The sequence below is a fragment of the Zalophus californianus genome, chromosome 11 (assembly GCF_009762305.2).
Source record: "Zalophus californianus isolate mZalCal1 chromosome 11, mZalCal1.pri.v2, whole genome shotgun sequence".
Taxonomy (NCBI): Eukaryota; Metazoa; Chordata; class Mammalia; order Carnivora; family Otariidae; genus Zalophus; species Zalophus californianus.
The window spans coordinates 19183329-19196306 of NC_045605.1; the positions used below are offsets into that span (position 1 = coordinate 19183329).

The 12978-nt window shown below is 47.0% G+C and overlaps 1 protein-coding gene across 1 annotated transcript in view; it reads left to right on the forward strand.

The window, feature by feature from the left end:
* Positions 1–445: 445 nt before the first annotated feature.
* GRAMD1B (GRAM domain containing 1B) overlaps positions 446–12978 on the forward strand; it is a 236531-nt gene continuing 223998 nt past the window's right edge. The window contains exon 1 of the mRNA XM_027579989.2: positions 446–789. Coding sequence (XP_027435790.1) covers positions 764–789 — 26 coding nt within the window. The 5' untranslated portion in view covers positions 446–763. The remainder of the gene's footprint in view (positions 790–12978) is intronic.

Sequence of the window (12978 nt, forward strand, 5' to 3'; positions counted from 1 at the left end):
ACTCCTGCTGATCTATGCCATTCGCCTTCCTCGCAACCCTTTTCACAGCTCTGCTGACACAGGGAGATCTGGTTTCCAGATGGGCCAATATCCCCTCCCAGCCGCCAGGCAGGCAGCCCTTCTTCTCCTGCCGGTTTCCGCAGTAAACTTGATGGTCTGATTTTAAAGGGGCGGTTGGTTTTCAAGGACCTGGCTGGTTGTGCGTCCCGGAGAGTTGCACTGCAGTGCTAAATGTCTGAGCGAGGCAACACCGGGAGAATCCAGGCAGCAGGCTGCACCCGGGGAGGGAGGGTGAGGGGAGGAGGGAGAGGAGGGGGGACGCGAGGGAGAGGGGACTGAGCCGGGAGCGGAAACCACAGAGGTAGAGTCGGGACGACGCGAGGAGGAGCGCAGAGGCAGGGAGGGGGCAATGCTTATATAGACCGTGGGGACTCGCTGCGGTGACTGCGGGCGCGGAGCCACCCGGAGCCCCGGAGCCCGGGGAGGCGTCCGCCTGCCTCCCACCCGCGTCCCCCCCACCCCGCCCCTCCGGGGTACAGACCGCCATCCCCGTCCCCGCGTCCACGGTGCCCGAGCCGGGAGCCCCTCGGGGAGCTGCGCTGCGGCCCCCACCCGGGCTCGGCTCCCCCGCTCTTGGCGTCCTCGGGCTCCACTCCTCCTTCCTGCTCCAGATGGGACTGGCTCTCCTCTTTGCAAAACCGGGCTCCCCGGGAGATGCGGTGAGCCGCAACCAGCAGCCGGGGCGCCCCGACCGGCGGGCCCCATGAGTGCTTCTCCCAGCAGACCCAGGTAAGAACTTCTCTCGCCCTTCCTCAGCCCTTGGAGGACCACACCTGGATGCCTGCGGTGAGGATGGGGAAGCCCCGGGGAACCTGGAGGCTGTGGAAGCATTGGGGTGGGGGTGAGGGGTGCTGTTGGTTCTCTCGAGTGCAGCCTCAAAGTTACCAGAGGGCACCGTAAAGCTATTAACATGGATTATGGCCTGGCTGTGGGGTCCCCTCCTGGGAGTTGGTGTTCCCAGGAAACCACTGGGATAGACTTATCTCTCTCAGGAATTTCCAGAGGTGGGTAAGCTGGCTTCTTTCTCCATTCAGTTCTGGAGATGCGCTCAGGCAAGTGGTGAAGGAAGGGGTGTGGGTAGAGAGATCGAGGCTCCTCTCCAGCTTTCTGACAAAAGTTCGTACTAGGGACACTGGCTTTCCCTGTTCTGGGTGGTGCTTCCCTCCCCCAACCAGGCCACCCCCATCAATTTTATGCCTATTTCCCTTATGTTGTAGAAGTCCCAAGATTTGGGAGAAAGACAAAGTGGACATCATGGGGTGTATCTGAAGATGCCTAGTGAGACTAGGGAGAGGTTCTGCTTTTCCTAATTTCATCCTAGAGTAGAGATAGAAGGTCTAGTAATTGGAGAAACTCCTGCTTTGGACCTAGGGGTGCATGGAGACCCATTCCAGAAGGAATGGATTTAGTCTTCTGGAGTAGATGAGATGAGAAGTTGTGGCCACTTGAATGAAGTTGTTAGAGCCTACACAACTCATGTGCACCCATCAGCCGACCTCCTGCCTGGAGAAACGTCATTCCTCGGGGAGCCCCTTAGCAGGCCACACTGCTCCAAGGCCACTTATGGACAAGCATCTGAGAGTGTCTGAGGCTGAGTTTTGGTGGGCCTGGGGCAGTTGGGGGGGCGGGGGGCGAGCAGAACCAAAGAGGGGTAGAAGGATTGTGCACATCACATCCACTTGGAAGATCCTTAGCTTTATCCAAGGAAGTTACAAAAAAAAAAAAAAAAAAAAGACTTGTCAAAAAATAATAAGATGTTTTCATGACAGTAGCAGATGTAAAACTCCCACCGCTCTGGGAGACGAGAAAGAAATTTGTGCAGGGGGCTGAGCTGTCTCTTCTGCCAGAGCTTATGTGGGTACGTCACTTCTCCGAGATGCGAAGAGTGTTTTATGGAGGAGGAGCTCTCTGCCTGGGGGCTTTTCAAGAGGCGGGTATTTCAGCTGGGCCTCTCTCTTTGAGCTCAGGAAGCCAATATTGGAAACAAGTGGGAAATGCTGCCTTTCTACTACCACCACTATCCCCCAAAGTCCCACTTTGTCCCTAGGCTGAACTTGAGGTTCACCGTAGAGCAGGCACATCAGGGAGAGGCATCCAGGCTGTTGTTTGGCTGTGACCTGACCTTTTTCTTTACACAGCATTTAGGAGGTGAGAGGGCAACATATACACATATGTCTTCCACGTGAGCCCTTCAGTCTTAGGCTCTGGGTGAGCTTAGCATTTCTTCCCTCTATTCATCGGGGCTCTGCCTTCATTCCTGACTCACAGATCACATCTCTCTTGCTCAGACCTCGTGTCCCTAGCTGTGTCCCCTTCCCTGCTGCTCAGGATGAACGGCCTGCCTTTGGTGGTGTGCAGTTAGGCTGCAGGTGAGGTCACCCATGTTTGCCTGAAGCCCCCCCACCCCCACCCGTCTGCTCATTTCCTTTGTAACTTGCCCAGAAGATCTTGTCCTCAAGTTGCAACTTGGGCCAAGAGTTCTGTGGGGCGTCGTCATCATCATCAGTATTCGGGAGACGAGGTCCCCAAGGGGCACATGGAAGTTCAGGTTTCCCTGGTCCACACGCAAAGGCTGTTTGGTTGTGGAGATTTGGGGCTGGGCTTTGGTGTTAGTGTTGGAAAGAAACTGGTATGAGCAATGATCCATATGTAGCCAAACTGGGGTATTGCTATAGCACCCCAGTTTGACACTGTCACCAAATATGAGTGCCTTGCTTGATTTCTCATCCAGATGTATTCAAGGGTCACAGGCCTTGAATGAAATCACATCTCTAGGGCGCCTGGGTGGCTCAGTCAGTTAAGCGTCTGCCTTTGGCTCAGGTCATGATCTTAGGGTCCTGGGATCAAGTCCTGAGTCGGGCTCCCTGCTCAGCAGGGAGTCTGTTGCTCCCTCTCCCTCCGTGTGCGCTCTCTCTCTCAAATAAATCTCAAAAAAAAAAAAAAAAATCACACCTTTACAAGGCGATTGGTCCCTGCCGCCCCCTTATTCTAGCCTTTACGTTTGGACCTTAGCAGTCCTTTGATGTCTTTGCAGATGAACTCACTGTTGGTTCCCTGTTAGGGCTTCCCCATCAGACACATCCATAGTCTGTACACTTGTACCTGAACCGCCAGCCCCGGGCTGCAGGTGCACTCCAGAGGGGTTTTCACTGCTCTGCTCCCACCACCTGCTGCTTGGACACAGGTGGCACGTGGCTCTTTGGGCTGCTATTTACAATTCTGCGAGGAATGATCCCCCATTCCACTTGCCCCACTGAGGGGTTGCTATCTCTTGGAGGTGCCTGCTACAGTTTATACTGTTTTGATTTTCATTGTTCTTTCAGCTTGATCAGAATCTTTTCTTTCTCCCTCTCTTTTCCCCCTTTTGCATCTGTGGATTGGAACATTTCATTTTCTGCCTAGGCATGATTACTCTTCAGGTTGTGCTAAAATCATCATTTCCTTGATTTGATCCCAAACACTAATGTGCCCAAAGCAGAAACACTGCATGTATCTTTTAGGTGCTGGGGCTCCATATACCCTTTATTTTGGTGCACGCAAGGCTCTGGCTTCTAAGAGATGCCCAGTATCCACTGTGCTTTGTACCTGGTGGGTATGCATTGCCCATGTGCACAAGGAATTAACATTGCCGATAAGAGGCAGGAGGGTGGAAACAGTGTTATAGCAAATGGGTGTGTGTTTGTGTTTTAGGAAATGGGATCCTGAGTAGGCTTATGCTGTTAGAAGGGTCACCTTCATTTATTGAAGCCTTATTTGGTGTGTGTGGCAATCGAGTTCTTTGGAGAGGGGAACTCTTGGCAGTGGACTCAAGTATAGATGTGTAAGATGGGAATGATAATGGGAATGTAAGTTCTTGTCTAGAGTGGATTCACGTTGATGAATCTGAGTTAGTGGTCTGCTAACCACCTTTTCTTTTTTTTTTAGTTGTTATTGTTATGTTAATCACCATACATTACATCATTAGTTTTTGATGTAGTGTTCCACGATCCATTGTTTTCGTATAACACCCAGTGCTCCACGCAGAACGTGCCCTCTTTAATACCCATCATCAGGCTAACCCATCCTCCACCCCCGTCCCCTCTAGAACCCTCAGTTTGTTTCTCAGAGTCCATCATCTCTCATGGTTAGTCTCCCCCTCCGATTTCCCCCCCTTCATTCTTCCCCTCCTGCTATCTTCCTCTTCTTTTTTTTTTTTTTAACATATAATGTATTATTTGTTTCAGAGGTACAGGTCTGTGATGCAACAGCCTTGCACAATTCACAGCGCTCACCATAGCACATACCCTCCCCAATGTCTATCACCCAGCCACCCCATCCCTCCCACCCCCCACCACTCCAGCAACCCTCAGTTTGTTTCCTGAGATTAAGAATTCCTCACATCAGTGAGTCATATGATACATGTCTTTCTCTGATTGACTTATTTTGTTCAGTAGAACACCCTCCAGTTCCATCCCCGTCGTGCTAACCACCTTTTCTGTTAGGCTTTCCTCAAGCCAGCCATGAAGTTCTGTCTTCAGAGAAAGTCACTGGTGATCCACAGTAGGGGAGAAGTGTCGTTCATGGATAATGGAGGCCAGGAGCCCATTCTAGGCATAGTGAATGGGCTGAACGGGTAGTTCCATCAGCATACGAACGGCCATATTAATAGAAACAACCTGAATGCTTTGGTTTGAAACTAGGTCAAATAGTGGAACCTTTCTGAGACCCCAGTAGGCATGAAACAGGAAGCATCTCTCCACCCTAAGCACCCACGTGGGCTTTTGGCACGGCTCTGGAACCCCTGGTAAAAGAAATTTTCCGTTTCTGAGCCTGAATTGTAGTAAGGCCAACGCGGAGGTGGCTGTGGGCTTCGAAGATCAGAAATGGAGAATGCAACTTGAGCATTTGTTTTTTCTAAAAAACATCAAAAAATGAAACATTGATTTGCCCAAAACACAAGACCAGGGAGGTCCCACCCACCTGCCCACCCTGACCCCCGCCCGAAGTTGTAAAGCTCAATGAGTAGTAAACGTATTTGGCTAGATGAAGGGCCGTGAAGAAAGGCAGCCCCTATAGCTCATCTCCCACTTACTCTAACTGATCTCGGAAATCCCATCGTCACATTTTCAGGGTCTGGGGCCTGGGGCCTGGGGAAGGGGGATGGGATAGGAATAGGAATGGGACAGAGGAGCAGTTCCTGGAGAAGTTTGTGAGACCTGGGGAGCCTGGAACCCAGCTGCTCCAGAAGATGAGCATGGCCCAGGTGAGGCTGTTGGGGCAAACGGGGTCCCCAGGGAAGGAGAAAAAGAATAAAAATGATGCAGGAGGGGAGGGCGGGGCCGCAGAGAGAGGAGCTGATGGAGTAGAAGGGGAATGCAGAGACTAAGTGCCAGGCAAGGTGATCGAGGGGGAAGAGAGAAGATAAATGAAGGCAGTACCTTGCTCGCAGGTTCATTCTCTTCCCGTTTTCCTCTGGCAGAGGGAGAAAACCAGTGATCCAGCCGAGCAGCGTGCTTTTTGTGCTCCTGGAACCTTCTCATTGAAGCTGTCAAGCCTCAACCCTCCATGGCAGCTCCTTCTATTTTTACATTTTGCAGAATTGAAATTAAATAAATGACCCTGTGATGGCGTGTTCATGAAGATTTTATCCGGCACACCCACACAGCCAGTGCTGGGGTGGCTGAATATTTAGCATAATATTCCATTTAATCAGATAAGAAGGCATCCTCCAGAGAAGCTGGGGCTCTGATAACAGCCTATGAAGAGCTGCTTTGATGAGGGTGGGCAGGAGCCAGAAAGGAACCTTGTTCTCTGGCTTGGTTGGGCTTGTTAGCAAGAAGAATTCCAGTTAACTGGATTCTGGAGGAGAGGAGCTTAGCATTTCCCCTCCCATCCTTTTTTTTTTTGGGGGGGGGGGGCACTGAGTTTGATCCCAGCCTTTGTGAGACTTCTTGGTCCACTTCTCCTTGGAGATCTCACTAAATGCAAAAGAAAGTGTTCACTTTGGCTGAACTTGCCCCGAGTGGAAGCCCTGCTTAGAATCTGGGCACTCGCCATCTTCGTTGGCCTGCTCAGGGAAGCTCATGTGTACCGTACTGGTGTTACAGGGCTTAGGCAGCAAGAATAAGGATGCTGTACATCTTGTACTTGGTTAGAACTCAGAGCAGATAATGTTTTGTTGGTTTAGACATAGACTTAGCTCCTTAAGTCCCAGGAGATTTAGTAGCAATTAAATGCATGCCCCTGGCACATAACCATTCTTTTGGAGGAAAGAAAAAAAAGCAATGCCTGTTAAGGGGACCAATTAATAAGACAAGGTTGGCTGGGTAGATGTAAAAATGCAAGGCTCTTCAAAAGGCTTGTCACTCCCGTGCACATATTGGTGTTTAATAGGGTATTTGTGGGCTCTTTTGCCATAAACATTGAATGTTTATCTGATTCTCCACCTGTTAACTTCTAAAGTGCTGTTTTGACAAATCCAGCAATAGAGGCTGGATAGCAAGACTGCTGTTGAATCAGTTCTGACTTCAAAAAGAGCAATGGATCGGACAGAATGACTCAGAAGGAGCTCTTCTTTCTGCTGGCTAGCCTTGTAGAGGCTGATCTTTCCCTCCAGAACCAAACAGGCTTACTAGTCAGAGAATATTCCCTGCAGTGACTATAAAAAGGTATCTCTGTCTCTGACGCAGAGAGTGATGGAAAGCATCGACATGAGCCATATGGGTGTATGTTCAAAGGCCCGAGGAAATGAAGGATTGACAATCCATTAAGACAGAAGCAGAAGCCACTTTCCTTCCCTTCCCTCCAGTCGAGCATCCATATGTGTTTTCTCTCTGCGTTCTTTCTTCCTGGCTATCTGGTTCAAGCAGTTTGTAGGGCATGGCTTTGTAGCCAAGGAAACTTCTTATGCATCTTGGAGAAATAGGGAAAAAAGATAAACCCAAGTCAGGTGTAAAGCTTCTGTCCGTCACTCAGGTCTCTCAGCCCAATGGTGCACGATTTCAGTGTCCATCCCATAGCCACTGGAGCCAGAAACAAATGTCCCCATCATTGCTTGGTCATATGTTGTCCCCAGATTTCTATACTTGGACTCTGAGCCTGTTCATGCTCAAGTCTTTATTTAAATGAATCCCCAGGGGCACCTGTGTGGCTCAGTCCTTAAGCGTCTGCCTTCAGCTCAGGTCATGATCCCAGGGTCCTGGGATCAAGCCCCGCATCGGGCTCTCTGCTATGCGGGAAGCCTGCTTTTCCCTCTCCCACTCCCCCTGCTTGTGTTCCCTCTCTCTCTGTCTTTCTCGCTCTGCCGAATAAATAAATAAAATCTTTAAAAAATAAATAAATGAATGAATGAATCCCCAGAATGAGCTTCTTAACTTGTTTGGAAGTAGAAAGCTTACACAAAATCTTATCCAAAAGTTTCCCCTTTCCTGGCAAGGATGATATAGTTAGCCATCTCATAGCAGTATGGACAGTGAAAAAAAGCATCTTGAACCCTTCATTATAACTATTTTATTACTGCTGAAATACCATTGGCATTACATGTTACTGAGCATAGAGCTCTTTGTCATGCAGAATTATTATTATCTGCATTGTAGAGTTGCAGAGATCAGGAGGTACAGACACAAGATCACATAGGCAGGAAGTGGCGGAGTTAGGACATAAACCAATGTTCTATTTTTAAATACTGTGATCTATTCGTAAGTACTCTTCTTCAATACTATGATACCATTCTTTCTCTTGTGGATTGCACTCTAAATTTTCAGTGTCCTCTTTCTTTCGTGGCCTCTCCCATGATCTATCATTAGTTCTTTATCTCGGGTAAAGGGGTATACAAGCGTCTCCTTGTAGCTGGGACACAAAGGGATTTCTTAAAATATAGATACCTATGCAGACCTAATTAAAGGACTTTAGGACAAAGAGGTAGACTATTACTTTCCTTGACACTTCCTGCCTTCCTTTTATGCTTTGGTATGTTAATGACTGCCAAATTTTCTTGACATTTAAGTCAAAGAAATTGCTGAATGAAAGCTGGCTTTCTAGGGCACCTGGGTGGTTCAGTCAGTTAAGCATCTGCCTTCCGCTCAGGTCATGGTCCCAGGGTCCTGGGATCGAGCCCCGCATCGGGCTCCCTGCACGGTGGCGAGTCTGCTTCTCCCTCTGCCTCTGCTATTCTGCCTACTTCTGCGCTCGCTCGCTCTCTCTCTCTCTCTCTCTGTCAAATAAATAAAATCTTTAAAAGAAAAAAAAAAAGAAAGCTGGCTTTCTACCTACTCCTTATAACTGCGATATCCCTCCTCTTGTAGACGACACTGAAGGAAGAGTCCTGCCCCTTAGCCTGTTCAGGGGAACAGTGGCTAAATACATTTCTGTAAGACGAAGAAAGTATAGGAGAATTTGAGGGGAACTGCCATTTCCAAAAGAGAGCCAAGGCAAGTCCCTTAGGATTCAAATCTCAGTAAATCTGTCTTTTGAGGTCTTTCTTCATCTTGGCTGAGGCTGTTCCCTCTATTTGAGCTCAGCTGGCAACAATCAATAGAGTGTGTTAATTTCTGGTCCTGGCTGGTGTTTTGTATGCATGAGCTTCCTGCTATTTGTCTGAAAAAGCGCAAGCCCAGGTAAATAAGGCTGTGCTGATGGCTTTATTTAGCAGTTAGACCAACCCCAGCTGGATGGTATATTTTGGCTTGTCAAGAAGCAGGAACAAGTTAGCAGGGACTGCAGGTCTGTGTTCTTAGAGTGTTTGCCATGGATGAGAGGAGAAGATTTATAAAACCGAGTTTAAAAATTGATTTCGTCTATTCTTTTTTTTTTCTCCTAAAATATAATCATTCTTAACACATCTAGATGCCGTAGGAACCAGAGTTCAATGCTGGTGCTAGGTTTCAACTCTTCTACCTGAAGCCTGATCTCTCTTAGCAACAGCCAAATTTAATTTAGGGATTGAGCTTTTGGGCTGTCTTGTATACCTACATTAAAATCATGGTGCTGTGATCAAGTTTTGAGAACTGATTTTGGGAGAGGATAAAAAGTGGTACAAACAAGACTGAAATAGGAGAGCGAAGAATCCAGACATTTGCAATTGGTATGGCATTTATTCCTGTGTGAGCAGTGAAGAGAAGTGAGTTGATGGATTGGAATCTACATTTTCCAGAGCACTGGTGAAGCACCCTTATCTCTTATTCTTTTCTACCAGCTGTGGACAGGATGTAACATGTTCTCACCCCAATTTTATTCTGTTCTTCTTGTTTATTTCTGTCATATTTCTTTTTACCACATCCTCTCTTTATATTCTTGCAAAAAATCTCCTGTTACACAAGAAACCAGATGAGTATTAAGGATGCAGAGTTGAATAAGATGGTTCTTTCTTCAAAGAGCTCATGGTTTCTAGTAAGGAGCATGAAGTAGAGGAGGCAAAGACAACTTGTTAATGGCTCTAAAGAGGCAAGAATAAGGTGGTGTGGGACCACCAATCCAGAGCCGTGAGTAGGACGGTCCAGGTCAATCTGAGAAAGCTTGTTCAGAAAAGGTTATATTTGAGCTGGGTTTTAATGGGCGAGTAGGCATGCTCCAGATGGAGAAGGACAAAACCTTCTAGAAGGTGAAGCAGCGAGCCTGGAGCAGTGAGCTGGAGTCAGATGTGAGGGTCCACTTATATAGCTTGTACTTAGGCGACTGGGAGCCAAGACCTTTTTCAGCAGGAGGGCAAGAACAGATGTGGATTTTTAGGAAAGTAGCCAGCAGCCATGTGGAGGGTAAACAGAAACAGGGAGAGTCCAAGGACTAGGTGCCATAAAGTGGCTGCTGAGTAGTCCAGGTGAGATTTGATGGGGGTCCGAAATCGGGCAAGAAATGTTGGAAGGGATTATCCAGCTTTGAGAATTAGTTTAAAAAGGAGCCTTCAAGATACAGTAGCAGGTGGATGGTGGAGGCTGAGGGAAGGAAGAGGAGACACCATAGATTACAGTACAATTCTCGCTCCATGTCCTCTGAACTGGGTCATCAGCTGTAAACGGAGACGTGAAGTACCAGAAAAGAAGCATTAGTTGAAAGAGAAGGTAAAGAGAGCAAAATTTGAGCAGAATGAGGACTGAAAAGAAGCTACTGGAGTAGAGATGTAATGAGTCATTTGTAAAGTTAGCAAAAAAATGTTTCCGTGAAATTGTGAAGGAAAATGGGATGGGAGCAAGCTAGTACCATTGCCCAGAGCTTAGGAATTGAAGACAACAGAGAGTTCTGGAGCATTACTCTCAATATTTGAGTAAGAGGAGGACATGACAACCTAGAAGTAAGGATGAGAAGATTTTTTAAAAAGAGGGGAATCATTTGAATATGCTTTTCAATAAAAGGGAAACTTCTAGATAGAAAGAGAGGGATTGAAGTTAACATGAAAGAGAAGAGACAGCTGAGAGGGCAAAGTTCTTAAGAACACAGAAGGTAAAAAAAAAAAAACACAAGCCACTGCCACCAACAAAAAACTCAGAAGGTAACAGACTCTAGCAAAAAAGAAGAGGGGCTGGGATTAAATTTGTAGAGGGAGGAATGGAAGGGTACCAGTATTTATGGCCCGCCAAGCATCGTGCTAGGTATTTTATGTTTATTGATTTATTTCATTTTCATTAAAACCCTACAAGGAGAGGGAAGGAAAGCCCCTTTCTTTGGAGGAGGTGGGAAAACAGCAAAAGGTGTTACTTTCGGAAGTGCAGATGTGAAGAACCATGGAAAGTAGCTTCAAGTAGTAACCTCTACTTCCTCTGTGAAGAAGAGGTGAAATCATCTGAGAGTAGAGTAGAAAGTGAGGTAAAGAAGAGTGGAAAACTTTCAGAGTGTCAAAATTACTAACTTCGGACAAGCAGAAAGATCCCCATATAGAGCTGCTGACCCCTGTTGAAGTTGGAAAACATACTGTGTGATGGCACCATTGTCTCCCTCCTCCCCCTCCCTGGGAGCTGGGCAGAGCGAGCAGTTGGTTGGATTTCTCCTGGGGAGGAGATGCATCCCGTAGGTTTGGCCAAACCGCAAGGCATTGAGAGTGCTGTTGAGATTATTGAGGAAAGGGACCTAGAGGAAAGTAAAGCCACAAGGTGGCAGATAAACTCAGAGAAGACAGAAGAGATTTAAGGGAGGAATGGAATGAGAAATTTCAGATTGGAGGTTGAGATGGTGAAGGTCTCAGAGGAACTTTGAGATTCTGGGGTTGACATTGGGATAAAAGGTTGTTTCAAGCAAGATGCTTGTCAGTGACCCCCTACCTTAAACTGGCATTGTCTTATTTGTATTATCAAAAGATGGAGTTGTGTATTGTTGGATGGGTGACCAAGAAGGGCTGTGAAATTCCACATTGGATGGTCCACATCCATCTGCTGGAGTGAGGTGGGTGCGGCCTCTCTGGGAACAGAGTGTTATACTAGATGACACCTCGCGTCTGTCGTCCACCAGGGGCAGAGCCCAATTAACAGGTATTTTGAAGAATATCTAAAACGTGTGACTGCAGGCTTTTTTCACCTGGGACTTTTGAAAGTCCAAGCCACAGTTTTGGTTTTTTGTTTTTGTTTTTTTAGTGGGCTTTATTATTTTATCTTATTTTATGTCATCAGTGGCTTAAAATAAATGTATCCTTTCCAGAGAACATTTTCTGTTTCTCAGTTCATGAACTTTTAGGTTCAAAAAGTGAATTTTCTGGGGCCACTCCCCACACACCATTCCAGCCAGGTAACATAATGGCTTCCATTTTCATCCAATCTGGCATATCAGAGGGGTTGATTCACCACTGGGCCACATGCTTCCTACCAGTGTTGTCACCAGAAGCTAAGTATATGATGGACCTGCTGAGGCCGACAAAGGACCTTTTTGTCATTGAGGGAACAGTGCCAGCAGGTGATGAGCCCTGCCTGTCTGGCCCTTTCTGACTTGTTCTGTTAGAGTTCTCTATGGTTTGTCTATCTGGATGCACTGTCTCCACCCTCCCACCACCTCCCCGCCGCCAAGACTCAGCCTCAGGCTCCCTGTTTCTAGATGTTGTTGGCTGGATCATTGCAACGTCTATAGTTTGGTGCAACTGCCATGTCTCTGTTCTGCACACAAAAACCAAAAGAACACAATCTCTAGGTATCTGTGAACAATTGGTGTCATCGAAAAAAAAAAAAAGCTTTAGAAGTCAGGAAAAAATGTTTCAGCTGTGTTTTATCTGCCTGTTTGTTCACCTCAGTTACAGAGCACTGAAGCAAGGTTTTAAAACATCCTTTCTAGGTCAGTCTGCTGTCCTTTCTTACAGCCAGTTCTGGTTTCTTCCAAGGCTGTTACAGTGGCGGATTAAATGCAGGGCTTCAGTGTAGACAGCAAACACAATTACCCAGGCAATAATCTGTTAATGTGTCCTTCTAATGATTCAGTCATTACTTAGCTTTATGGTGAGCTCTGGATAAGAAATATTAAGAATCACGATGTCTGTTGCCTTCTGTGGCTTCACTTTTATGGATTCTTGGCTGTTTAAGGGCCTAGAATCATCTCATTTAACCTTTTACAGATGAGGAAAATGGAAAATCAGTCATCCAAGTCCATAAATTTGGTTGGTGGCAGATCTGGGACTAGCCCCTCCTCCCCACTTCTTGACATAGAATTTAGTGTTAGCAATTTAATCTCCAGTTGCTGGAGGAGGATATTTTGAGGTGATATTTTGAGTTGAATGGTGTTCCACTTAGGTGACAGCTTGTGGGGGCAGCATGTAAAGTTTTCTGGTCCTCAGTTTGCCCTATATACAGATTATCTTGTAAGGTTTTCATCCTGCACCCGCTGGATGAACGAGGGGGCTGAATTGATTGCCCCCTTCCTTCGTTGTATGGTGGGTGTGTGCGTGAGGGAGAGTAATTTGAATGGGTAAACTGTTTTACCACTACACATTTTTAAAACTTGTGCGCCATGGAGCACTGAGTGTTATGCACA